The sequence below is a fragment of the Hyperoodon ampullatus genome (genome assembly GCF_949752795.1).
Source record: "Hyperoodon ampullatus genome assembly, chromosome: 19".
Lineage (NCBI taxonomy): Eukaryota > Metazoa > Chordata > Mammalia > Artiodactyla > Ziphiidae > Hyperoodon > Hyperoodon ampullatus.
This window is the reverse complement of record NC_136932.1, coordinates 25562116-25589324: the sequence shown is the minus strand read 5'-3', so window position 1 is coordinate 25589324 and position 27209 is coordinate 25562116. Positions and strand designations below refer to the sequence as shown.

At 50.3% G+C, this 27209-nt stretch overlaps 1 protein-coding gene across 2 annotated transcripts in view; it reads right to left on the bottom strand.

Annotated features, from left to right (window-relative positions):
- Positions 1-27209, bottom strand: part of PRKCA (protein kinase C alpha) — a gene marked incomplete at both ends in the record, with an annotated part of 373558 nt that overhangs the window by 45215 nt on the left and 301134 nt on the right. For both annotated transcript variants that reach the window (XM_079726327.1, XM_079726328.1), the window contains 3 exons: positions 23991-24087; positions 24331-24465; positions 25966-26122. In XM_079726327.1, the coding sequence (XP_079582453.1) occupies positions 23991-24087; positions 24331-24465; positions 25966-26122 (389 nt within the window). The remainder of the gene's footprint in view (positions 1-23990; positions 24088-24330; positions 24466-25965; positions 26123-27209) is intronic.

Below are 27209 nucleotides of genomic sequence, written 5' to 3'. Positions count from 1 at the left end.
CCCAAATCCAGCTCAAGCGGCACCCTTCTGTCTTCCTGGTGTCTCCATCCTGGGATCTCCAACCTGGGGCCGACACGGTCTGTGACCGGTCCCCGTGCCCTGAACCTCTGACTCTGCGCCCCTGTGCTTGCCTGGACTGGCCCACAGCTGCTGTCACGGATGTCATGTCATGCCACGTTTCCCCAGCAGGGCTGAGCCCCGTTCCCAGTTGAATTCTTGTTCTCAAAACACTGTGGCAGAGTTGGCTTCCGGGAGAACCTCAACACACACTTGTACCTTCTTCTTGGATTTGCTGATCTGTCTTCCTCACTAGACTGTGAGGCCCTGGAAGACAGGGACCATCTTATTCATGTCTGTATCTTCAGGCCCAGCAGTCGTGGGGCCCGTGACTATACACTCACTGAATATCTCATTCACTCACTCAGACACGTAAATTCATGGGGAGCACTGGGACTGACAGAATCGGACGAGGCCGAACCACGAGCTGTACAGTCAGCCTGCAGCTGGGGCTCGTGGGGGAGATGACAAACGTTAACACAGAAAGGCAGCAGTTATCAGGTGGTCGCTTCCGAGAGCTGCCCTGACGCTGTGCATCTGGACGTTCATACCTGGGCACAATTCCTTCCCTCACGCCGTCACTGGTCAAGCTGGGGCAGCCACAGGGAGGGGTCGCGAGGGCGTCCCTGCCTTCAGGGAGGATGACCACGTGGTGCCCTCCCCAGAGGCCACGCCAGCCCGGCCAGCAGGCCCTTGGAAGAGCTTCTCTGCAGGGACACGCTTCCCATGAGAGGACCCGCTGGGATCTTGGACTGAAGAACAGCAATGACCTTCTGAGTCCAGCCGGCCTCGGAACAGGACAGAGAGACCTGCCCTTCCCGGCCTGCATACTGTTGACAGAACTCCAGGTGTCAGGAACGTAACTCAGACTCCAGCAGGAGTGCAAACAAAATCAGTATATGTCCAGGGATAGAGGTCTCACGGCAGAGCTGTGGGCAAACCCATGAGGCATCAGAACAATCATGCTGACATCTCTCGCTCACAGCAACATAAACACGACCCAGCCCAGTCTGATGCCCTGCGGGGTCCGTGAGCAGATGGGAATCCAAATCACGGAGACCGGAAAGCCGGATACCTCCTGAAGGCTGAAATTCAGAGGAGAGAGAACATCACCAGGGCTGCCGATGCTCCATGCTGAGAAAGCTCAGATCCTGAGTGAAGAAAGTTGATGGAGGGCCAGGCTCCAAGCCGCAGCCGATGGCATGGAGCTGCAGTAAGGCCCCGTCCTCCACCCCTGCAGGTGGGACGCCTCTCAGCCCTGACGTCCTGTGTTAATTTCTCTAGCGAGCAGCAGCCCAGAGTTCGCAGTCCGAGTCCCAGCTCAGCACACACAGCGTGTGGCCGGGCACAAGCCCCTGAGCCCCTCGGAGCCTCTGGTCCATCCTCCCGTCGGATGATCCTGCTGGCCTTCCTCTCGCGGGGCTCTTGGGAGGAGCAGATGCCAGGACATGTGGCATGGTAACTGGTACCCAGCAAGGGCTCGACGTGTGGCACCTCTCATTTTTCTTCCTAGTCACCTCCATTTTCCCAAGAGGGCCTAGTGGAGCCCAAGCACAGAGTCTCTGCTCAGCACACAGTGGGTCTTCAGAACCCCCGGGTCCTCGTGTGTGACTTCAGAACACGGTAGCATGTATTCTACAAATATCTGTGTGTCTGTCATGCCTCAGACCATGAGGGCTAGGTGCTGAGGAAACCAGATCAATAAGTAGCCTCTCCTCTGAAGAACTTGCAATGCAAAGGTCCTGTGGTCCACAGACCGGCCACAACAGCATCACCAGGCGGCTTGTCAGAAATGCAGCCTCTCGACCCCAACCCAGATCTACCAAATCAGAACATGCTTTTTCAACAAGACCCTAAAGTGGTTCACATTTAAAGCTTGAGATGTGCTGATCTAAGACAATCGAAATGTTTCTCCCCCAGATTAAATGATCCCAAGACTGTTTTCACCTCTAAACACCTTCGATTATCATATAAATCAAGGGCAGCTCTGGAAAGAGCCCCTGACTTGTATTCTAAAGAGCTTGGATCACATCTTGGCCTTATCCATATTCGCTGTGTGAGCCTGGGCAGATTACACAGCCTCTCTGGGACTTGGGTCCCTCACGTTTAATACGGGAGTGATAAGACCTCTACATCCCTGGGCAATGCTGCAGATGAAACGAGGAATCCTTTTTGAGAGCCACCACCGCAGCTCCTCACAGCACACCCTTCAGCTTGGTCTCCTTTCCTTTGCCCCGGGAGGGAGACACTGTCGGTGCCTACCCCAGGCTCCTGGCACACACCTGCTCCCTGACGGCGGGTCGAAGGCCTCTGTGAGCAGCTGCAGGCTGCCTGGTGCGTGGACCGGAAACCCTGTGCCCCGTGGGTATGTGTCGGGGCTGCAGACAGACTCCCCAGGGGCTCGGGACCTGTGGGGAGGTCGAGGCATGCCCCGGGGGCTTCTGTGCCCTCCTGGTGGGCAGGACAGGAAACGGGTCTCAGCAACTGCTCACCCTGATTTCTGAAGAATCTTATGTAGCCCCCGAAGAGGCTGGGCTAGGACTAGGTGCAGGAAAAGACCTCAACTTATTAAAATGGCATAGAAAGTTTTAAAAGAGGAAATAAAAATGGAAACTATGTATAGCGTTGCAGAATGTAATAGTGACTTTAAATGCTGAAGCTTTAGCATGCCCCCCCTTTTTTTTCAATTAGACTGAAACACAGCATGGTTTATTGGCTATGATTAAACAACTGAGAACCCAGGATCCTTAGGTTCCTTGAAAGATGGCATATCAGCATGAGGCCCAGTCTGGTATCATGGTGCTAACTGGATTACCAGGACTCGAGAACAGGCAGTACTGTTTCCCCATCGGAAAATTTACTAATAGCCAACATGTGTCTCATTTTATACGACAGATATATTCTTGTGAAGTCATAACCGTCTGCCGTCATTGAAGGGGTTCACAATTTAAAGGACTCCTAGTGTGGCGTTTCTATAAATCACACAGAGTGAGTCGGAATACTGTGGAGGCCCCCAGTGGGTCTATCCTGCAATCACACAGCCTTCGGGGAACCCTGTGAAGTTTGCTTCCACGTTTAACTACATTCTAGTCGTTCCTATTTGGTAAAAGTGTTTTCGATAACACACATAGTATTTGCTAGCATAGTAGAAAATATGGCTCTGATGGATATATTTACCATAGATGTTTGTAAAGTGTAGAGAGAGGAACCTGATGATAGAAGGTTCTTCCTATTCTAAGATTCCAAAGGCAGACAGGCCAACAATGACCAGGTGTAGGTGCAGAAGAATACTTGTAAATTTCTTCTACAATTTTTTTTTCTGCTATAAAAATGTTCTGTGTCTGTATCTGTACATCTGAACAACCTTGGCAACGTAAGACTGATGGTGTTTTGGTGCTGCTCCATCAACCAGGGCGTGGGTAACAGAAAGAGCCAGGCCATGTATAACCACGGGCCCCGCACAGCATCCTACCTCTAAGGGGACGTGTTCACCTGCAACCAGAGCAACGTTAATTACCTATCACTTACGTGTGGAATCTAAACTAGGACACAAATGACCTTATCTACGAAACAGAAACAGACTCACAGACACAGAGGACAGACTGGTGGCTGCCGAAGGGGAACGGGGTGGGGGAGGGAGGGATTGGGAGTTTGGGGTTCGCAGGTGCAAACTAGTGTATACAGGATGGATAAACAAGAGGTCCTACTGTATAAGCACAGGGAACTATATGCAATATCCTATGATAAACCACATGGAAAAGAATATAAAAAAAGAACATACATATGTATAACTGAATCACTTTGCTGTACAGCAGTAATTAACATAACATTGTAAATCAACTATACTTTAATAACATATATATTTTTTTCTTTTAAAAGAGAAATCAAGTAGTTTCAGGAGAAGATAACCGCAAAGGAAAGCGTTTTCCATGACACTGTTTATGGAGTATGTCCTGTGTATTTCTCATAAGCCACAAGTCACAGCTATTACCTCGACTCAGTAAGTGGGCAATGGGTTAAGATGATGCTACTTAATGGGCATTATAGCCTCCTGGGTAGCACAGAGTAAATAAAACGCCTGCTGTTCTCTGGCTAAATAATTTTTCATCTTCTGGAACATGCCAGGCATGCTTGCTGCCCGAGGGTCTCTGCACTTTCTCCTTCTCTGCCCACACGGGCAGGGCATTTTCCCACCTCTGCTCAGGTGATGCTTTAACCTCAAGGCTTCAACATGGCACCATGTCGTCCCTCAAGCTCTTCTCACTACCTATTTATATATTTCTTTCTCCCTTTGTCAGACGGAGGGCGGGAACCTCATCTGTTCTGTTCACTGATGTGTCTCCAGTGCCCAGGAGAGAGCCCAGGGTGGGATGATCCTCAAATACTTCTAGACTGAATGGAAGGATTGGGGAAGGCAATTCCTTCTAATATAAAACTTTATAAAAGGCAGAGTTATTGCTCTTAAATAATTTCTATAAGAATGCTACTTCTTGTTATAAAAGTAGTATGTGTTCAGTTTAGAAAATTTAATAGGCATGGATAAGTTGAAAAAAAAGACAATTTAAAATATCCATTATTTTATCACGAGATAATCACTGTGAACATTTTGTGAGATACGCTTCTGATCCTCTCTCCTCATGTTTTCTTATTTGACCTGCACACAATTCTATTGTTTGTAACCTGTCTTTCCCCTGTGTATCATGTGATCTTTTTAAGCTCCAGGCACTCTTCTACCGCGTGGCTTTAGGGGCTGTATGATGCCCCCCGCATCACTGTGTGGCTCTCCTGCACTTGATCTAACAACTCCCCTACTGCTGGACACCTAGGTTGTTTCCAATTTTCACTGTCATCAACGTGCAGATGAACAATTTTGTAATCCAAATCTCTGTGCACAACCCCGATCTCCCCAGGATAAGTTCCTGCTGTGGAATTGCCAGGTCAAGGGGTCCTGGTATTGCAAAGGCTGGTACACAAGGCCGGACACTCAAATCTGGCCATGGAAAGTCAGAGAGAAAGGGGGGGAAACCCAAAGCCTCAGGGCAGACTCATCCCTGAAGGCAGGATCTTGGTTTCTTTTAGGTCCCGTGTCTAATTCCGTGGTTGGAATCCCTAATAGATAGCACTTCCTTTTCAGATTTGGCTTGGTCTATGTGCTTTATATCAGCCGCCAAGATGGAAGCACATCTTCACCTCCAGGTAACACGGAGAGCAGTCTTGGGAGAGAAGTTAATTGGTTCAGAGAGTTTAACAGTGGTTCTTAGGTAAGCGACTCCCCAAGTCACCCCACCTCCTCGTCACGGCAGTACAGTCCAAACTGCAACTGCGGCCTCCCTGCAACCTGTGTCCTCCTGCACACCTGTGTGGACACCTGCCCACGGGAGTTCTCTCCTGGATGTGGGAATCACGGGGAGATAGCAAATCACAGGTGTGTGCCATTCAGCTGCGGGCAGGGGCCTCAGAACTAGAGCCCTGTAGCCACAGAAAGTCCTTGAAAAGGTCAGACCTGCCTATGGTCCAGTTGAAGATGCTCCTGTCCAGAAAGCTACCTCTGCTCCGTAGGGCCACGGAGCTGGGTCATGCCTGCACCGGGCGTGGGGAGAGAAGAATGCTACCCTCCTCTCCGTCAGCCCTTAAAACAGGGCCCTGGGTCAGCCCGCAGAGGGTCATTCCCCGGTGTTAAGACTGAGGGAGATTTTAGTATTTGAAAGGAAGTTGGAAATAAGCTAATCAAGGCCAACCGTGTTGCAGATGAGGAGGCTGAGGCCCAGGGGGCCTAGTGGACGTGTCTAAATCAATTTTCCTCCCTGGCTTCTGAATCCAGAACTCTGATCTTTGAATTCAGTGCTCATCCTCCTATATCTATGGTGGGCAAACGTTTTCCATAAAGGGACAGAGAGTAAGTATTTTCTTTGCAAGCCAAATGCTGTTTCCGTCGTAGCTACTCAGCTCTGCCGTTGCAGCGTGAGAGCTACGTGAATGAACGGGTGAACGAGCATGGCTGTGTTCCAATAAAACCTTATTTACAAAAACAGGCAGCAGCCAGAATCTGGCCTGTGGGCTGCAGTTTGCCTACTCTTGCCCTCAGTCACGCAGGTTCCCAAATCGTTCATCCTCATTTGCAGTTAGATTTAAACACAATGTCTCTCTCCTTGCTAAGCCAGCAGAACGGCAACAATTAAGAACCTCAAATGCACTTGAATTAAATTACTACTCAGCCTCTTCCACGACCAGCACGGGAAAAAGCTGTTTTGCAGCCAAACAGCGTAGTGAGTGGAGTACTTGTTCGGTGGAGCAAAAATTTCTGGGGAAACCACATTAAGTCATTTTCTGAATGAGAAGTATTTTAACGGACACATCCACTTAGGCTGTTGCTGCTGCTGGACTTGCAGGCAGCCGGCAGGCCTCTGTTGTCATGGCAACCGAGCCACACTCCCGGGAGACACGCTGGACCGGTCACACATCAGCACTCTGCCCACCGTGGAAAATACAAAGCGTCTGGTTCATCTGGAACCGAGTGTTACACATCTCTCTCTAGAGTCCGGCTGTGCTGTTTTTCTGCAGGCAACCTAGTTTCCCCACCATCTCCCAGATTTGTCCGTTGATTGCTGACACACACCTCAGGCAGGCTCATCCACGACCATCAGGTTGTAATAGTACGACTGGTCTCACCTGCTACAAAGGTCCTGGAAAGGCTGCCAACCTTAGTTCTCCCCAGTGGCTGAGGATCCAGGCTTATGTGAGGAGCTGGAACCAAAAACTTTATCCTTTCTAAGTTGTTCCATCTGGAAAAAGACCATCTTTCTCTGACCAGGGAGCTGAGGGCACACACCCATCTAACGCCAACCTTAGAAGAAACCCTAACGGGAGTGCTCACACCGCAGCACATTCCTGGTAAAGGATCTGGGGCACTTAGTCATTTTTTGAAACCTGTATCCTTCTCCTGCTAAAAACGCCCCCCTCTGGGATCAACAGGGTGCTGGCTTTGTAAGTCGGCTGGGGCAGGGTCAGAGCCGAATGAACTCATGATGCCATCAAAGTAAATGATTTTCCAGACTGCCGGCAATATTGCTTAGAAGTGGGGGAGCCTTCTCTGCGCTAAGAAAGCAGAGTAGATATGAAGTGGGCTGGACTCGGCAAGAGCAGACTGCAGGAACAACTGGGACCTCAAGGAACCCTGGGCCTCCCCGGCTTGCAGGACCATGATGATTCCCTAAAATCGCGGAACAGCTGGGAGCCCAAAGCGAGAACCTCATCTTCATGCCCATCAAAAAATAAAGAGGTGCAGTAAAGTTCACTGCTATCTTCTGGGTGCAGGTTTTTGTGGACTCTTTTATTTGCAAATCTTTACTGCCCTCTTGTGGTAATTATTTTCTGGATCGATTGCATTTTGACTAGACTCTTAGCAGAAATACGCCCAAGTTTACTAGTCTGGCCCACAGAGGTAAAGTTCCCTTAAATGCTGCAAAATGGCACAAATAAGCTGCAAATTCTACCTTCCCAGCTCTACCTTTATAGAGGATGACTCAGATCTCTCATGTGAGAACCAGGCCTTTGCGTGGTGCCTATGGAATGTGTGCCGATGCCCGAGTATGTTTCAGAATCGCCATGTACGTGATTTCTAGAAAACAACAAAAACCAACCACTTTTAGATGTCTCTGTGTCCTGAATCTCTTGCCAAACCTCTGACTGGGCCCAGACTCTGCAAACCACAGATGCAAAACGTGGTGACAGGGAGGCCGCGAGGGTCGAGGGGGCTGGCTGGTGTGGTCCCCTGAGACCCGCTGTGTCTATCTTACAGGCAGAAGCACAGAATAACCTGGGAAATAAAGAAATGAGGAGAGACACAGGAGGGCAGAATTCCGTGAAATGGCCACCCCTGGGGAAAGTCAACTGGCGTTAAGCGATCACAGAGTGTCAGCTCCCGAAAAACAAACAGCAACAAAAACCCTAACCGTAACTGGCGATAAAGCCCAGATCCTTGGGGAAAGTTCCAGACATTTCATTGCTGTTCAGTTGCTGCAGGCAAGGTGGGAAGGACCGGGCACCTGGCAAAAGAGGTTGGAAACTTGATCCCCGTGGAGGTAAAGACAGAAAAAAATATGATCCTCTCCCTAAAACGCTGAATACGTTTGCTCAATTACTCAATTTAAATTTTTTCTAAGACGCCTCTAACTGACAGCAGCAAGCATTTTGAAAGCGGGACCGACTGCCATTAAATTTAGCACAACATTTCCATAATCGTTGATTTCATCCTGTCTTCGCTGAGCGTTTTTAAACTGCACCAGTCTTTGAAAAGGAGGGACCTAATTATAGCTCAATGGGACACCTGCTTCCAAGACTGGCGGCAGCTGCGCTGTTCTGGGCTGTCCCCTCACGCCACCGCCCCACATGGTAATCAGCTGACAGGGGACCCGGGGGGGGCGACATGGATGGGAAGGACCAGCTCCGGCACTGCTGACCTCTCCGGGGCCTCGGTTCCTTCATCTGTAAAGCGGACTCAAATTCCCCACCTCCTCCTGTGTAGGGACCCCCACCCCGCTTACTCAGGAGCTGCTGCCGAGCTGCAGTACCAGAAGGGTTCCACCCTGAGGCCGCGGCGGAGAGGAGCAGAGAGGATGCGAGGGGACGAGGAGGCCCCCTCCCCAACGACTGGGAGCTCCCAGCCACCCTCAGGACACGCGGCCAAGAGGCCAGGGCGTCTGCTCTGAGGGTCTCGTTTCCAGGCCCGGAGGAGGCCCTTGAGGACGAGCTTCAGGAGAGAGGCTGTCTCTGCCCCGGAAGCAGACGGGAGTCTTGTGTCAACAGGCCGGGGAAGTAAAATGTAAGTGAATTCAGTTACTGTGACCCCAGGGGTCCCCACAGGCTGCTGGGACCCGGGGAAATGTGGCTCGAAAAAGGACCAGGCCCGGTGAGGATCAAGATCGCAGCTGGGTCGCCCCCCTACACCCGCCCCCTCTCCGGGGCCACTGGCCACACGCTCCTCTCCAGACGTCAACCGAGAGCACTGGTCCCGGGTTCCAGCCGTGGACTGACTACCGACAGGTCTACACTTTCAGAAAAAGCCACAAGGAAAAGATTGGCTCACGAGCCAGCGAGGGTGCTGCCATGCAAAGAGATGTGAACGAGTGACGGGACCCCACTGCCACCGCCAGGTCAGGGTGACCTCCCCACATCCAGGTGACATTTCCCTTCTCAGGTAGAGTCATCTGGGTTTCTTGTCCTAAGACCCCATAACAAAAGGTGCAGGAAACATAAAACACACACCCAGCACAAAGCGAGCTGGCAAAGAGGCTTTGCGGCCGGCACCTCCTGCCCCTGGTTTTAGGTGACCTCCGGGCAGGAGGGTCTCCCTGCTTAGCTGCAGGCGGGGGCCGAAACCGCTCCCCCGGGAAGGGCTCCGTGTGCCGGATGCACCCGGGGCCCCGACTCGGGCCCACGAGCCGCTGAGAAAGCCCAACAAAGGAAGGTTCCTTTAACTCTGTGACAGCTTCTCAGGAAACAGCGATGCACACGGGCACGTCCACTAGGGCTGGAGCCCTGAGCCCTGAGCCCGGGGCGGGACGCAGGGAGGATGCCGAGAACAACGGTGGCAGCAGACACATCTTGGTGCGCCTTGTTCTGAGCACTTGTGACACTTACCCGTTTAAGCCTCTGCCTGACCCTAGGAGGTGGTACTTGAATCGTCCCCATTTTAGACCTGGACACACTGAGGGGACTAGGATGGCCACATGGCTTGGGCTGGTGGGGCTGGGTTTGAACCCGGGCAGCCTGGGGCTTCAGAAGTTCGGGTGAGAGCAGTACTGCCGGCCGGCGGGGGAGGACAGTCCTTCTGGAGGGGATGCCCCTCCCTGGAGCTGGAGGGGCCACGGTCACTGGCCAGCAGGGGCCCAGGGAGGTGAAGCCCTCACTCTAGTCCTTTCTTCTCCTTTCTATTTCCCTTTCCAGCCAAAACATCTGAGTTTTGCACCAGCTTTTCCTGTCCGTTGGGAAACACAGCCCCGTAGTAGGTGTTTTATCTCTCCGTGGAATAACGAAGTTTCCAGTATATTAACAGAGACAGAACCACATTGCGCAGGCACGTCACAGCACTCAGAAGGCCTCTGGGCCACGATGAGGATCTGAGGACCAAGTGTGAGTCCAGCTCATCAGAGGAGGGAGAGGGGCCCTCATTTGAAATGACAGGTGTCAGACGGCAGGCGGTCTGTCTGTCTGGAAGCGGGAGGTAACTCCGCGCCCGGGATGACCCAGAGGTGCCTGCCTACTCTGAGGACGCAGGGTGTCTTCACTCGGGGGGCGGGGGGCCGGGGCGACATCGCCCAGCGGCTCAGCATGTCCAGGAGGGGCCGACCTCTGGAGATGATCCTCGAAAGCAGACGTGCCACATCGTGTGACGAGGTTTTAAAGCACACACAACAGGAGGGCAGCGACATGACAGCTACCACACTCTGCAAAGACTTGTGAAACCTCAAAGAATATTGTTTTCCTCCCCATTTCCAGTCACCTGGGTCACTAATCTCTTGCGGCCCCTTCAGGAGACACGCTTGTAGTGTCAGGTACAAGTTCTGCAGATGAGAAACTTCAGAAACATGATTTATTAGATGTTTTCTTTAGTACAGTGTTTTTGAAAGACTATTCATGTTGATTCTAGCTTAGGGTAGGGGTGGGATTTCTTCTTGCAAATTTTGTGCCCGAGTGTTTAAATTTTCCACTCGCTTCCAATATGAATATGCTGTAACAATCTCAGGCTAATTTAAATTATTAACAAAAGCAATACTCTGAGAACACAGCTGGTATGTGGCCCAAACCAGCTCCCCAAAAGACAGTGGTGTTGTCAGAAATGACAATAGAGCAGATTTTTAAAATAATTTACATGCAAGTTGCAAAATTCCATTGGATCCTTTGGGGACAGAATGGTTGATTAGGTTACAACAACTAAATGAGTTGGGAAGAAATGAGAAAAAAACGAAATAGAGGTAGGAGTATGAAGCCAGGCATGCGGAACATCACAACAATTTGATGATTTCAGCCCATGACATATTTACACTAATCTTGCAGATCAGCACACACATGTAGTGCAAGTACGTTGCATTGACTGCATGCTAATGTAGGTGTATGCCTAAACAGATTGGAAATGGGTCTTGATATGTGATTAGAAATATGTATTACCAGAAAGAAAGGAAAATGTGTTGTCAGTTTACAGATGCACTCTTTCTGTTCATGTGCTGCTTTCCAAATTGGCTTGAATTTCTCATGAATCACTCATAGGAGATTTCACTATTTCCCTGGCAAAACTTTAAAGGCACCTAATCTGAAGATGGGGGAGGACTGGAATATCCTCTGGGTGGTCGACACACAAGCGTTTTCCTTGCTGGGGCGCCGTGGTCGTTTGGACAGGACACAGTGGGCACGAGTTTCTAGCTACCAGGACACACAGTGCATCCTTAAGAGAGGGGAGCACGGCTGGGGGCTCAGGCGGGGGGCCACAGAAACCGGGCAAACGTTTTTGTGGGAGGGAAGGCGGGAGAGGACAGGGCGGCGGAAGCACTACCTCTAAGAGGCGAATGTGACACCCTGGGAAAGGCAGGAGAGGGCAGGGCAAGGGCAAGTGCTAGCTACACAGGAGGACGGCAAAGTGAGTGCCGTGCACTGCAGGCCCCACTGCCAACGCAGACAAAGAGCAGGGGAGAGATGGTGGGAAGGAAGGTGGGTCGCGCTCGGCGCTCGCGGCTGCAGGTCTGCCGTGGCCCCTGCAGGGCCGGGAACTAACCCTTCCCCAACGAGCCGTGTCAAACCACAGGGGCCGTGACCCTTCTCTCTTCTTCCTCGTGGCATCTGTGCGGCCAGACACGGCATCATGGCAACAGCTCCACAATATTCACGTGTTTCCTTTGCTTTCGGCCAATCCGTGGGATGGGGTGATGGGACACAGGGGTGCTGGTTAGTCGAGTGTCTGCGGTGCTAACAGCCAGTTACCAGGTCGCTTTATACACAGATCGCTGTTACTCCATAAATGAGAATAAAACCAAACCCACTTGCCAATAAAACTATGTGTAACAACATGTACTTTTCCTTGATGATTCAGAAGGCCCAAGGTTACTGGTGAAATGTAAAAGTGCTGAATAACTCGTTAGCCAAGTTCTGGTTGACCAAATGCCAGGTATGCACCAGGTTTGACTCCTCAGGCGGCCATCCGTTCACCTTTCAGCTTCTAAAATAACCCGTCATGACTGGAAAACTTTACTTTTCTCAAGTACTAATGTGAGAAAAGCAAGCTGAGACCATCTTAACAGAGAATTCTACACAAGCAGTCATGGGATTCATTCTCCAAGTTCTGCTGGGAACTTGGGGTGTGGGTCAGCTGCTGGGAGAAAATGTGAGGGAGGCTAATTTTCTGAACCCAAATTCCGCAGCCTGAAAGGGTCACGACAGCCCTGATCCTGAGCAGAGAGGAGACCAGACACAAGTGGATGATATTTTGTGCTCGGAAGGCTTTGTGCACAAAGACAGGACACTGGGCAGCTTGTGGATTTCACATCTGTTTTCGACAGGTCTGGATCGATGAGCTTCTATTACATCTTATAATTATGGCCCTTTAAATCTGTAATCACAAATCTATTTATAATTATTCTCTAAATAGGGCATTTTATTCCAATCCCCAAAGCTCTATTTTAGGCTAGAGATCTTAATCCACATCAAGATGAAAAGGAACTAACAAGAGAAACAAAAACATCCTCACTGGAATCCTGGTGTTGCAAAGAGCTGCGGATGAAGTTTAAGCTTGCCTTTCTCTCCTGTAGCTTCTGTTAGAGTTGCCCAATCTCTGCCTGAATACCTCGAGGTAGCGAGGTCTCCAGATTGGCTGAGATGCCTTGGGACATCCGTGACACAGCTTTAGGGGGTCACACCTCCAACTTCCATCTGTGACAGCAGACAAAAATCCCCCAGCAGGGACACTTCTGTGCAAGTGCCGTGCAGCCTGCAGCCTTCCAGCCGCCACCAGGCAGTTATTCTTAGATTTAAATGGACCCAGAAAGAACTCTAAGTTGTTTCAAGCTTGGCTGTAACAAACCAACCCAAATCTCCTTTAAAAAAAAATAAAAGGAAAGGCTTATGCAGTGAATCAGCCAGCCAGTCTGCAGGAGCCCCAAGGGAGCCTTCCTGGACCGCACGCCTGGATGTCGGGGTGGGCGGGGAGGAAGCAAAGCCCCTGGTCAAAGTGGACAAGGTGACTGTCGGCTGCAATGAGCCTAAACGTTAACCACCTGGTTTTCAATGAAGCGCTGAAGACACAGCAGTGCTGAATTCGCTCAGCTCCTGAGTGAGGACGCTCCGGGACCCCACCTGTCTGTCGGTTTCATGCCAGGGAAGAGGAACAATCAAGGCCAAGGTCTTGAACGGCAAGGCGACCCGCATCCATGGAAACAAAACCATCAGCAAAACCAAAACAAAACTCCCGAGAGCAGCCCGGCCACAGGCTCCTGGGCCTCATTTTGGGAGCCGCCGTGGTGAGCCCTCTGAAGCCTCCATGTCCCCAGGCCTCGTGCCTGCCACGTGGCACCAAGCCAGTCACCACCTTTTCAGTGGTGAGGCTGCATCAGCATCTCAAGAGCTGGACCGAGAACTGACCTGTGGCCTGAGGCAGCACCTGCTCATCTAGGTTAGCTGCCGGGTGTGGGATAAGGGTCAGGACTGTTACCCCCAGAGTGGAGACACGGTAAAAGCTTTCACATCCCGTTACTACTCAGCAACGTCCTTAGCAACAAGGTTCATGTCTTAGCTCTCTCTCCCCGAGTAGAGGCAGGATTCACCAGCTGGAAATCCCCAGAATTACCCATTTCTGGAGCCCACCAGCAGGGTGGGAAAGGAGCTGGTCCATCTCCAAGGGTGACCATATTCATCGCATGTGTGGGTCTGCCCCAGTGCTCGAGGGACTTGGGGTGTAAGCAGAGGGAGACTGTGGGCTGCAGAGTGGTCTCGGCCCTGGACGGCTTCCCTCCTCTTCCCAGACACACACCTGAGCTCAGACGGCCTCCCTGCGATGTCGACAAAAGCCAGGGAAGGGTGGATTCCTCGCGGGCCTGACGTTTAGATTTCAAAGCATTCAGAGCAGGACCCAAGGTTCTTACTCTGGATGCATGAAGGCGACACATCTCACAGGTGTGTCCAGCAAGGGAGCGGCCTTCAGTTTGCACAAGGAAACGTTGGGCCAGTTTAAAAGGCTGGAGGATTATGTAAAGGCTGGGGTAGGATCCGATGAGCCTGAGGCAGGGAAGCAGAGGAGGGAGGGTCTTTCCAAGGGAACACAGCAGGTTCTGAGATGCGTGAAAGAACATGGCGTACACCTGGGGGAGGGTGTCATGGGTGCGGGGGGAACAGGATCAGGACAGGGGAGAGAAGCCTTATGCTAGACGGGAGCTGGGTCCTGCTACTCACGAGCTCAACTAACTTCCTCTGTGCTTTGGTTTTCCCATCGACAAAGATGATTTTAACACCCCTCCCAGCTCTGATATTCCGTTATTCCATCTTTCCAGGGGCCAGTAAACTTTTTCTGGAAAGGACCAGACAACATGTATTTTATTAGGCTTCATGGGTCTTAGTCTCTGTCACATGACTCAACTCTGCTGTCGTAGCCTGAAAGCAGCTACAGCCAGCAAGGGAATGAATGGACATGGTTGTGTCGCTAACACTCTATGGACCCTGAAATTTGAATTTCACCTAGTTTTCAAGTATCGCAAATATTACTCTTCTTTGATTTTTTTCCCCAACCATTTAAAAGTGGACAGGTGGGATAAACAGAAAGGTCATACATATACTTATATATATACATATATAACTGAATCACTTTGCTGTACAGCAGAAATTAACACATTGAAAATCAACTATACTTCCATAAAATTGAAAAATAAAATAAAATAAAATGAGATATTAAAACCAAGAAGTGGACACGTGGTTGGCTGTGACCCCACGCTGCTTGCTATGGACACTGGGGTGATGGAGTCTGCCCTCACTACAAACACCCTGGAATCTGAGCTTGTTTCTTGCTAGTCAACAGGTCACGTCTTCTCCACCGGGAGCTGTGATGGGCACAGGAATCACATGGGGACGTGGTTAAAATGCAGATTCTGACCCAGTACAAGTCTAGGACGGGGTCCGAGATTCTGCAGTTTTGAAGCCGGACGGCCTGACCCAGGACTGTGCTCTTCACCCCCAGCAGCCGCCTGGATCCCGGACGTTTCCGTGTTTAATATTAAAGCCCCAGATGCTGCTGGCCCACGGAGGAGACGTGGAGCTGCCAGCGTCCAGAGCACCAGGGTGTCACCTCTGCCTTCAGAGACCCTGGAATCAGCTCTCTAGGGATCCACAACCCTAATTCTCTGTAGGCTGTGTTCCTTGAGGAAGACAGCAAACACCATCGAGTGTGCTGTTATCCTTATTCTAGCTTTTCTTTTCCAGGGGCCTTGCGCTCCTCAGGTGCTCGAGACTGCACGATAAAGACGTGCATCATGTCTACGTCATGTCGGTGGACACTGGCTCTCTCTTCCCTCCTTCCCATCCCTGTCAGCCTGGGGACACGTGACAACTGCTGCTGACACTTACCGGTACTAGGTTTGCCCTTTTTCTTCAACCAGCAACCCCCAGCCACAAGGCCACCTCCACGGCTACAAATACAAAGCTTTTCTGTCATTTCAGGAATTCATGAGGATGGAACAGACGACCAGGGTGTACTGTCTTCTTTTGGTTTCCCAACAAAATCACTTCCATAAGATAAATTATACTGAAAACATGTTGCCCTGCTGTAATATAAATGCATTCAGCCTCCCTCACAGACTAATAAAAAATTCTGTGCAGTTGCTTTCAGGGGCTTCCTTGGAGTTTGCCCTGCTGAGGGGCAGGGCTAACCCCATTACAATGATCTAATGGAGGGGTGAAAATGGTTTCCAACACCAAGCCTTGTCCCATTTTAGTTTAAGATTTCGCTCCTAAGACAGAACCGAAGCACAAAGATTAAAATAAAATCTCTTTTAACTAATGTACATTTTATAGATTTTTCCTCCTCTTAACATCACACAGTTCAGAAAGTAATTATGTAAGCCAGTTAGGGGGGAAAAAAGGAGAATCCGTATCAGGGCACTTAGATTTTCTGTTCTGTGTCCAAAAGGTCATCTGAAAGTACTCAGGTTTCTATAGTAACAGTGGCAGGCCAGATCAAATCAACAAACAGCTACAATTTATCTGAGGGTCTCCAATGAACTATTTTTTTCCCATCCGAAGAATATCCTGAATTAGCTGAAGTCTTCAAAGACACTGGAGGCTTTTGGAAAATCCAATTTCAACAACAGTAAACAGAAGAATGCTTGCTTGCTCTTTCCATATATAATCTAGCAACTGAGTCTCATGTGTGGTGGTTTAAAATACCTTAACTCTAATCATAATCGGATCACGTTTTGCTAATCAGTGACAAAGAGGATCTCAAAACGTTCCCCCAGAATCAATAAGAACAGATACATATGTGATCTTCAGGCATCTGCAGAGTTTCCAGGGTGCTCCTGCTAGTAGTTTCTGGAGCTCTACCACAAATCCTGCAAAGCAGCTCACTCTCATGCACCATGGGGATCAATTTTATCTTGGCTTCTTTTGGGTTTAGACCAAATGGTCACAAATACAAAAAGCTGTGAAGACACAACATCATACATTATTGACAGAAGCCATTGCTAATCCAGCTTTAGATTCTGACCAGTGGACATTCTGTAGAATCTATTCAAACAAGTTTTCCAAATAAAATATTTCAGCCACAAAAAGCTAGTGTCACCTGTGTCCAAAATACCTGTTAAAATCGACATAGCTCTGGGATCCCAGTCTTCAGGTCACATGTTTGCTACAATACGAGACGTAAGACCACCTTGTGTTCAGAAGACAGGCCAGAGGTGACCCGCCCCTTCACTTCCCTGGACGTCTGACCTCTGCTCACAACTTTCCAACTAACCAGAGAATCTCAATAGATTTCACTGTGACTTTTGAGATTATTACTAGAAATGTGTATTATTAAAACTCAAATATCACCCCAGCTTTGTTATATCCCTGTCTCTAATATAGTTATTTGGCCATGCAAAAAAATTAGACTTATCTGCACCCACTAATGGGCTCAGAATCTTGAGGGAATCTATTTTCTGAAATCCAAGTCTCTTGGAAACAACTGATTTCTTAAGCCCGGGAAAAATACTGTACATCAGAAAGTCATGGGTTTTGCATTTCAGTCCTCATCTTGCAAGAAACTGTTTTTCTTCATTGGGAGGAATGTCTTAGACTAGCCCTGTCCAGATGTGACTTACAGACTAATTTTACATTTTCTAGTAACCTCATTAAAGAGATAAACAGGTGAAATTCATTCCAATAATATTATATTTAATACTAACATATAAAAGCATAGAACACAAAGGAGAATAGTTATTAAATGTATATTTAACCCAAGAGATCCAAAATATTATTTCAATATATAATCAACATAAAAATGATTATTCATGAGCTATTTTACGTTCTCTTCTTTTTACTGAGCCTTTGAAATCCGGTGTGCATTTCATACTTACAGCATGCACATCTCAGCTCAGACTGACCATATTTTAAATGCTCCATAGACTCATGTGGCCAGTGGCTGCTGAAATGGGCAGTGCAGCCCTAGAGGATTTTCAGGGTAAGGGAAAATGCAGCTACGTGCCACGTGCCACAGGAAACAGCCGAAGAAGAGACGGCCTGGGAAGCCCATACACGTTTTTATAAACGTAAGTCAAAATTCAATTTGAATAGGTAATGTCTTTTTCATATAATCAGCTTTGATAAAGGCAAAAAGGAGTCCTAGCTAACATGTACTGAGCACTCACTCTGTGTCAGGGACCAGGCTAAGCAACTTACATAAATGAACTGCTGTCGTCCTCGGAGCAATTCAGTAAGTAGTACTATTATCATCCCTGTTTCATGAACAAGGAAACTATAAAGATCAGAGAGTTTAAGAATCTCACCCGACGTCACCAGAGCTAGTAAGTGGAAGAGCCAGGATGTGAAGCCCCGGAGAACGATTCCAAGTTGTATATTCTTCCTAGAATACCCTGCCCTGAGTAAGCTGTCCAAGTTCAGACAAGTGGGATGGAGATGAGCCGGATTTGAACCCCGGCAGGAGGGCTCCAGGGCTGGGCTCTTAACCACACGAGGCTCTACCACTTCTCAAAGGAACGTGGTCCCCGTGCTCAGCACAGAAAACGCCTGGAGCTCAGCCATCATCTCCTGCTCCCTGAAGGGGTAGGATGGGAGATGGTGGTCAAGACCACACCCCGTGTCTCACACATGGTCATCAATTTCTCTCTTTTCTATAGAACTTTAAAACTATTTCCCTACAGGGAGCTCACACACTGCAATTTAAATAAATTCATCTTGTTTTCCTGAATGCTTATACTCCACGGAGTTATTTAGGAAGTATCATCTGCCAGCTTTCCCCTGGGGCACTACTTTCCATTATTTTCTGACAACAGAAATATTCCGACGCAGACAAAGCCCAAAGCGCGTGGCCTCTGAGTTGTCTTAATTCCGCTATGGGTGTGTCTGTTTTGCTTCTTAACTTTTTTTTTAATAGTAGATTTCCACTTACGCTGGAGCGGAGCAAGGTGGGTAGCAAGAAGAGAAAGAGACGAAGGTGCTTTTAGCTTCTTCTTATGTTGTTTTTTAAATTATCTAAAACAAATGATCAAAGTGACGAATCCAGGACAACCAGGCAGAAGGGAAGGGTGAGGCCTCCTTTGAGGAAAGCTGCTTGACTTTTTTTTTTAAACCTCAGACTCTCCTATAACTGTAACGACATGTGTGGAAGACAAGCAACCCCACAGGTAGAAATGAGTTCCTTTAAAGCCCGTCTGTACCCGAGAGTCATCAAAATACAAATTAGAGGTAGTGGCAGTGATACTGGATTAAAACCTGACGAAGGTTCTCAGCTCTTCTGGCTCAGTTTCTCCCCGGGTAGCAGGGCTGGTCTTGGTTAGAATGCCTTGCCCAGGGATGAGGGGCCAGGCCTTAGGAGAACGCTCTGCATCAGGCCCTAGGGAGGGAAGTGGTCCCCTTCCTCGCCACCCCTTTCCTCCTCCTATTTTCTTGATTCTGGGACAAACCCAACTCTGCAGGTAGACGTGGCCCAGATGGCTCCGGGGAAGTCAGACAGCTCACTAATAACTGGGGAAATGGACAAAATGCCAGTAGGTCCTCTGAAAACGTTTTAAGCGACGAACAGGTGTGGTCAGAAGAGACCCTTTCTTCCAACGGGTAAGTTGAGTGTCGTGTAGAAGTCCCCAGGCATAGCTCAAGATGCAAAAGGTTCAGACCCCGGATTTTTTAAGAGATCAAAACAGCAACATGGCACCCACAGAGATGCTGGGCTTTCATGTGAGTGGATGACATGCTCTTTCTGTTACTGACCTCATGAGTCATTAGCTGCCACTCTCCTGGTGATTAATTATCCTGCCTTCATTCCCGGTGGTTTACAGCCAGCACCTTCCAGACGTGCTCACCTGGAGTGTTTAACCAGGACCCTAAGCCAAGCCCCTGTAGAAGTGCCCACGCGGACGGACTCCTCAGCGTCAGAATTCTCCTCCCCTGAAAATTACTGAAACCCTGTTTTGTCCAGGGATTATCTGATCCAATCCCAGTTACACGCAGTTCCCAATTTACACACATTACGTTCCAGAAATCCATGTCAATGTAAATGAAGATAGATCTCTCCATAAAAACGTTATTAAATGGTGATAAAGTTCTTACCATTAGGCCTCTATTTCATCATACGGCTGGTCTACAGAACTTAGAACGTGCCCATTATTGACAGCATGATTGCAATGTGAAAATTAATTTTTTTAAGGGAAGCTCCTAAAGTTAAAAAAAAAAAAAAGTGCCCTCAGTAACCTAGTTTTTGCAATGAAACATATAGAGGAGGAGGATGCATAAGTGTGCTTTTAGAACTTTCCTACTGACTAATCTTCAAAACAATTCTGTGAAGTAAATACAGCTATTATTCCCATTTACAGTGAAGGACACGCACAGGAAGGTCACGTGGTTAATACGTGGCAGAACCAGGTCTGATTCTCGGGTCCACGGGCTGAGCCAGGGGCTGGTAACCCACGGGACTGAGCTGGTAACCCACGGGCCGGGGCTGGTAACCCACGGGCAGGGCTGGCCCGGCGCCTGTCCTTGTAAATAACGTTTTGTTAGAACGCAACCAAATCCATTTGTTGACGTCTTGTCTGGGGCTGCTTTCAAGCTACGAAGGCAGAGGTGAGTAGCTGTGCCAGAGACCCCGTGCTGTGCAAAGCCGGAAGCATTCATCATGGGACCCTTTAAGGAACGTTTGCTGGGCACGGCTAACCCATCGCTGGATCACCTCTGAGGGAAAGGAGACCCTCTTCCTGGCCTCTGACCACAAGCCGCACCCCGGGGAGCGGGGCCCAGAAGCAGGAGGCAGGAACAGGAGACCTGGATGTTCTCAACAGCGACGGGAGGTCCAGGGGGTCACTGAGCAGCACAGGGGGTTATGTTTATTTCCCAATACGCTTCCTGCATCGTTCCCAAAAAGATCTGAAGCAAGGCTCACAGGTACAGAACCTAACCTCCACAGATGGGGGGACGGTTTGCTTTATTCATTGCTGGAAACCTTATTAGTGAACAAATGAACAAATATATAATTTACGTTTGTGAATCGGGGTCCACGTGTACTTTATTTGAAGACAAACACGGAACAGGCACCGCAGATGCGCTGCCCGTGAATATCACAGTCAAGGTTCTGGCTTCGGCTTTTAGGCAGACGAACTCCAGTGGGACAACACATTATGGAGTAAGGTCATTTCCGACCATCCTGGGATTCTCCTGGGCTCCTAAGAGCCTCACTCACTGATGATTCTGTTTGCCAAGATTCTAGAATCAACAATAAATTTGAAATCTTTTCCCATATTATGACCAGATAAATACTAGTGCAGTGGCTGAGTTGTAAACGTTCATTTGTTTTGATTCTTCTTTCATAAGAAAATGACTTTTGATTTCCGGGGAAGGATTCGAAAACCAGAGTTGAGTTAACTCTTCCGAGAAAACAGAGCTGGACACGGAAAGAATAACCCTATAGACTAGAGGTTCTACAATCCCACTGAGGAAGGCTTGTTCCTAACAGGACTGTCGTGTTGTGTTTCAGCCAATCCTGATTCACCACGGAACTTGAAATTTTAAAGAAAATCGTACTCAGCTGAATCAAACTGGGAAAGTGTCTGTAAAAGAGTGGGTGTGGGGCGGGAGCACTAGTATGGAAAGCAAGCCCACGGCATGTATCACATGGAGGGAAGGGAACACGGGATTCTGTAGATGCTGCGAGGCGGTCACGCTGCGGCTGGGGGCTGAGAGGGACGAAACAGGGGCGCCCAGAGGCAGCGTCCTAACTCACAGCCTGATGCCACTGGGGCCCGTTCCGGCAGGCTGGCTGTCACGCAGGGCTGCCCCAACATGGACCTGGCCTTCACAGCCTGGCTCACAGCAGTATGGCGCCGGGGAAACCCTGCAACTTCCCCATTTCCAGACCCCACCACTGGACGATCGAGGCCCTGCCTAGAATCCGAACTGCCCACTCTGAACGGCCGCATGAGACGGGTCCCCAAACTCTCCGCATCTCGGTGACGCTGTCAAGCGGCTTCCCGCACAGCCTCTTGCAGCTCGCTTTACAAATGCTCTAAGTGAGCCGCGGGGACTGGCAAAGCCTGGGGACACAGCCGGAGGGCGCTGAGAGGAAAGGCTGGGGCGTGGTCCACCAGGCGCCCCGGGCACAGCGCTCAGCGAGCTGGACGGGGGAGGCCCTTCAGCAAAGCCCACGATGCCACCACCAGGTCTGTGACGCTCACACCCCCGGAGCCAAGGACGGTGAACAGCGCCAGGCTCAACGCACGGGGCCCCGAACCCGCCCCCGGAGAGAAACGCTGCCCTCCAGCCTCAAGCCCTCTGGCCCGGGGTTGTTTAGTTTTTGCTCTGAGTTTGGAACGCTGACCTTTGTAAAAAGCTAAACTCACCGCCCAGAAAAACAGGAAGGTCACTCACCAGGAAGCCACGGAAATGAAGCCTGAGACGTGCGTCAGTGTTTTTCCAACAGCAAAGAGAAGCCTCAGACGTTACCACGAGCGACGCCAACGCGAGGCCCGAGCACCCTCCTCCCCCAGGTGCACCCCGCACCTCCCGCGGCCCTGAGCCCCACGACCGGTGACCTGCACCTGCACCCCACGCGGGACGCAGGCAGGGTCTCCTTAGCCCCTGGGTTCCCCTCCGTCCCGACACTCTCTGGAAGGGTTCCCTTCTCAGGGGGCGGGGGGCACGGGGTCAGGGAAGCAGCCCTCCTGGCAGCGTTCCAGGCACCTGTGCTCCTGTGGCGGGGAGTGGGGGGATGGTGACGGGAAGGAAGAAGCAATCAGACACGACCCACGCCTCGCAGAGGCCCCTGAAGCGCCCCCAGACCCTAGCGGGCAGCCTTGCACTTGAATGCTTCTAGCTATCGTAAGCCTCTTTGCAAAGAACTTCATCTCTGTTTCTTGAGAGCAGAGATTACAAGCTGGTTCTCACTGGCTGGATCCTCCCTGCATCTAAAGCAATAGATACATGTTTGACTCACGCAAAGTTCAAGCTTTAATTGGCTGCTGATACTAAACTGAATCAGAACATGCCATGTGAAAATCGGGCCTTGTGGCTTCCCTGGAAGAACTGGAAGATCCGGTAGCACGTGACCCGCTTCGAGCTCGGCCGCCGTCGGCTGGGGCCCGGGGTGGGGGTGCTGCCTGAGCACACACCGCACCCCGCTGTCCCACCCGCCCAGAGGCCCGCCGTCACCGCCGTTTATATATATTCTCGGGGACGCATTTCACCCCTTTAAGCTCCCAAGGGCACCCAGGCTCGCAGCCCCTGCCCTTAAGTGTTTGCCATCAACAGCCTCTTTAACCAGATATCGGTGACAAAGCACTTTGGACATTTTTGTGTTTTACGTCCTTTGGAACTCAGTCTCTCTGGATATGACCTATGTGCGTCTCTGGGACGGAATTTTATTTGGAAGAAGAAAGCCACAGCGAGAAGAGGAGGCACACGAGGGCATCATCCCGTTAGTGCCTACGGCGCGGGTCTCTGTGTACATGCGTGCGTGCCCGCGTGTATTTCTTCAGGGTGGGGGAACTGCAGGGCATCCTAATGAGCCCGAGGAAGGGAAGGCTTCCCAAGGGACGGGCCAGGTACAGAGACTCCGTGGGCTGCTAGAATGAATCCCTCAAACAGCCAGTGCACAGGTGATTAGAGAAACAGGGAAAAACAAAAAGCTGTGACTTGGAACATAAAGCGGGTGCTTGGAGGAAAGAACATTCATGAAAGGCCGAGACATCTGCTAAGTAGTGAGAAGCAGGGATTGACAGGAGGAGGAAGAGGGAAGTCGGGGGTGGCAGGTGACAAAACTGGGACAGAAGGCAGACACACACCCAGGGGGAGGGGCAGAAAGAGCTGCCTTTCCCAATGATCTGCAGCAAAAACTCAGCTTCTGGCCTGATAATGACACCTGAGCAGCCTCCCAGGTTAAGGCCCAGGTGACTTCCTGCCCACGGGGAGGAGGCTAGACCGGGCCATCTCCCCGCTGATGCCAAACCGATTCCTTAAACAGGAACCAACCAGGCTCACTGCTGGGCTGTTTCCAATCTCCTTTCTCTAACCGATAAAAGCCACAGAATGTCAACAGCTTGCAAAGGAAGGTGATTACGCAACATTATGCCTTTACATAAAGAACAAGATTAACATTTAAATGACTGTTTGCCTTCCAGACACGTGATCACAAAAATCTGGCCCTTCCTGGAGTGACGCTTTCTAAACGGAAAGATGATTAAGTCACTGTGTTGTCTCCTCACCTCGAATTTTTGCCTGAGCTCCATGTTGCCTTCTTCATCACCTTCTGGAATGGGCACGTTGTAGTACTCACCTTCCTCTTGGTTCAGCAACTTGTACCTTTCAGAGACAGGGGAGAGGAGGGGGTGAGCCCCACGCTGGCACCACCCAGGTTCACCCCCCACCCCGAGGCTCTAGTCCAGCTGTTTCTGAAATGCACCCCCTGGGGAGATGGTAGCCAGGTAACTGCATAATCAACAGTCACTTTGGACTTAAACTGGCCAGTTTCCGGAATCTCCAGGCACGCTAATATTTTCAGACAATTAGCTCTTGGTTCACACAGACACACTCGGGCTTCCTCACCATCCACTGGCCGGCATCTTCATCAGCTCCGAGACTCCGAAGGAAAGGGACCCCATGAAGTCGTTCCTGGTTGTTCGATCCCAGTCCCAGATCTCTACGGACAGTCGTCGGTCTTTATCTGAAGGTTTTAATTTGCTACGAAAGAACACACACACACACACACACAGGGTTATCTTGATCATGATTTTGGGGGAGATATCGCATGCTCATGATCTGAGCCTGAGATTCAAAAAAATATTGTATTCAATTCTCTTCCTGGGGTTCTCCATCATCAACAAAGTACCAGCCCCTTGGCCAATGAGGCTCTAGACTAGGGGTTAGCAAACTCTGAGCCAAGGGCCAAATCAGGCCCACTGCTTGCTTTTGTAAATAAAGTTTTATTGGAATACAGTCATGGCCTTTTGTTGAGACAGATATTGTCTGTGGCTGCTTTGAACCTAGAACAGCATAGCTGTGTACCTGCAACAGACTGTATGACCCATAAGGTCTAAACTATTTACCATCCAGCCCTTCACAGAGCAAAGCTGGACAGCCTTTGATCTATATCCTAGACAGCTACCTTCTGGTTGTACACACATGCTTCCTGTGCTCTCCTCCACAAACAGGACCTTTTTTTTTTGTGGTACCCGGTCCTCTCACTGCTGTGGCCTCTCCCGTTGCAGAGCACAGGCTCCGGATGCGCAGGTTCAGCGGCCATGGCTCACGGGCCCAGCCGCTCCGCGGCACGCGGGATCCTCCCGGACTGGGGCACGAACCCGCGCCCCCTGCATCAGCAGGCGGACTCTCAACCACTGCGCCACCAGGGAAGCCCAAAGAGGACCTCTTGCTTGTGCTCAGCTGCACTCAGTGCTTTCTTGCTCCAGACTTGCTTATGCCACCCCCTCCTCCCACCCCCTCCTCCCTTCTTTCCCTCCTCCCATCTCTGCCTCTGAAATCCTCACATTCCTTTCACATCCACTTTAAATGGTGCCTTCTCCAGGAAGTCTCCCCTGCTTAGACATAAGGATAATCTCCCCATTTCAGTGGCAACAGCAGCTTCTATGGTACTCACTTACTCCATGTTTTTAAACTTATTATTTAAACTCTTACCTACACCCTCTTCTAACCCTTAAAAAAAACCTAAGTCCAGGGCTTCCCTGGTGGCGCAGTGGTTGAGAGTCCGCCTGCCGATGCAGGGGACACGGGTTCGTGCCCCGGTCCGGGAAGATCCCACATGCCGCGGAGCGGCTGGGCCCGTGAGCCATGGCCACTGAGCCTGCGCGTCCGGAGCCTGTCCTCCGCAACGGGAGAGGCCACAACAGTGAGAGGCCTGCATACCGCAAAAAAAAAAAAACAAACAAAAAAAAACCTAAGTCCATCAAGAGGTGGGACACACTATACCTTTTTATATCATCTGTAATGTAAAAGAATTTTTTTGTACAGAAGTTACTGATGGTCATTTGGGGCCTGCATCGTGTAAGTCTTGGTAAACCAAGTTTCTATCCGTCGGACAGGGGTGACCGCAGCTACCTGTCTAGCTGCCATAGGAGAAGGGCTTAGGGATGACGCCATGTTTAAAGACGTTTATAAAGCCCAGCTCAGCACTGCTAACAACATGAGGGAGGAAAGCCATCAGGAAGAGAGGATTCAACTTACAACGTAAAGGACTCATTCCACTGGGGGTTCAGTGTGGAACGGATGGTTTTGGTTTTTTGTTTGCTTTCGTTCTTGGGGTCAGGAATAAGCTTCAGCTTCACATAAGGATCTGAAAGCCCATTTGGATCCATAGGGATGAGATTTTTTGCATCTCGTACTGTGAAGAGAGAAGGAAGAAAAATCCAACGTTACAAAAATAGAACAGACCCTCGTTGCCGGGTGTCCTGCGTCAGGACTCAGCTGATCGAGAGACGTCAAGATGGCATTGAAAGGAGAGGAGGTTTGGATCAAGAACCTCTGACCCTCAACACGAGAGGAGCTGCCCACCGCCACCCCCGCCAGGGGTAACGGGTGCTGGGGAGGCCCCTGTGGTCAAGCCTTGAGACTCAGCATCAGCCTGGTCCAGCAGCACCTGTGACACCTGGGTCAAACCCCAAACCTGGTGAAGCAGAATCTGCATCGCAATGAGATCCCCAGGGGCCACTGGCAGCCCCCCTCTGGGGGAACTGGCCCACCTCCCCACCCAAGCAACCGGCAGACTAGTCCACGGCCCGGCGGCACTTGAACTCCTAGAAGAAGTCATCTCTTTCCTTTGTAAAGGCTGGTGGTTTCTAAACTGGCTGTATGTTAGAATCGCGTGGGAGGGGGTTTGAAAATTCCAACGCTCTCAACTAACTTAGAATCTCTAGTCGTGGGGGGCAAGTTTTTAGACGCTCTCCAGGTGAACCCTTGTGCAGCAGGGGCTAGAGCTACCAGTGCACAGGCAGTAACGCAGGAGGTGCCTCACAGGGGCTACAGCCTGACACCAAGGGCAGGCTCACCTTCCAGCAGCACCTGGGGAGGCACCTGGCACCGAGGAGACACACAGACTCACAGGCCCCGCTCCAGAATTTCAGACTCTGAAGCGTTTCCTAAGACTCCAGGTGACCCCAACGTAGATTCTAGATTGAGAAGCACTCATATGCAAATGCAAAATAAGGAGGAGGAAAGGCTGCTTCACCCGCAGAGGACGGCAGGCTCAGAGATGCAGCTGGCGGAGGCTCGTGACAGTGGGAGGGCTGAAGCCCCTGCCTGTCAATCACCCGTCACTCCGATAAGAAGGGACAGAGGCCGGAGCCCGCACACCAATGTCCTCCTCACCCTCTTCCCCAACGTGGCTGAAATCTCCTAGCATCGCGGCCCTTGATGAGCCGGATGCCGTGGGGACACATCCACCTGGGACCAGGATCTCTAGGCCAGCGACT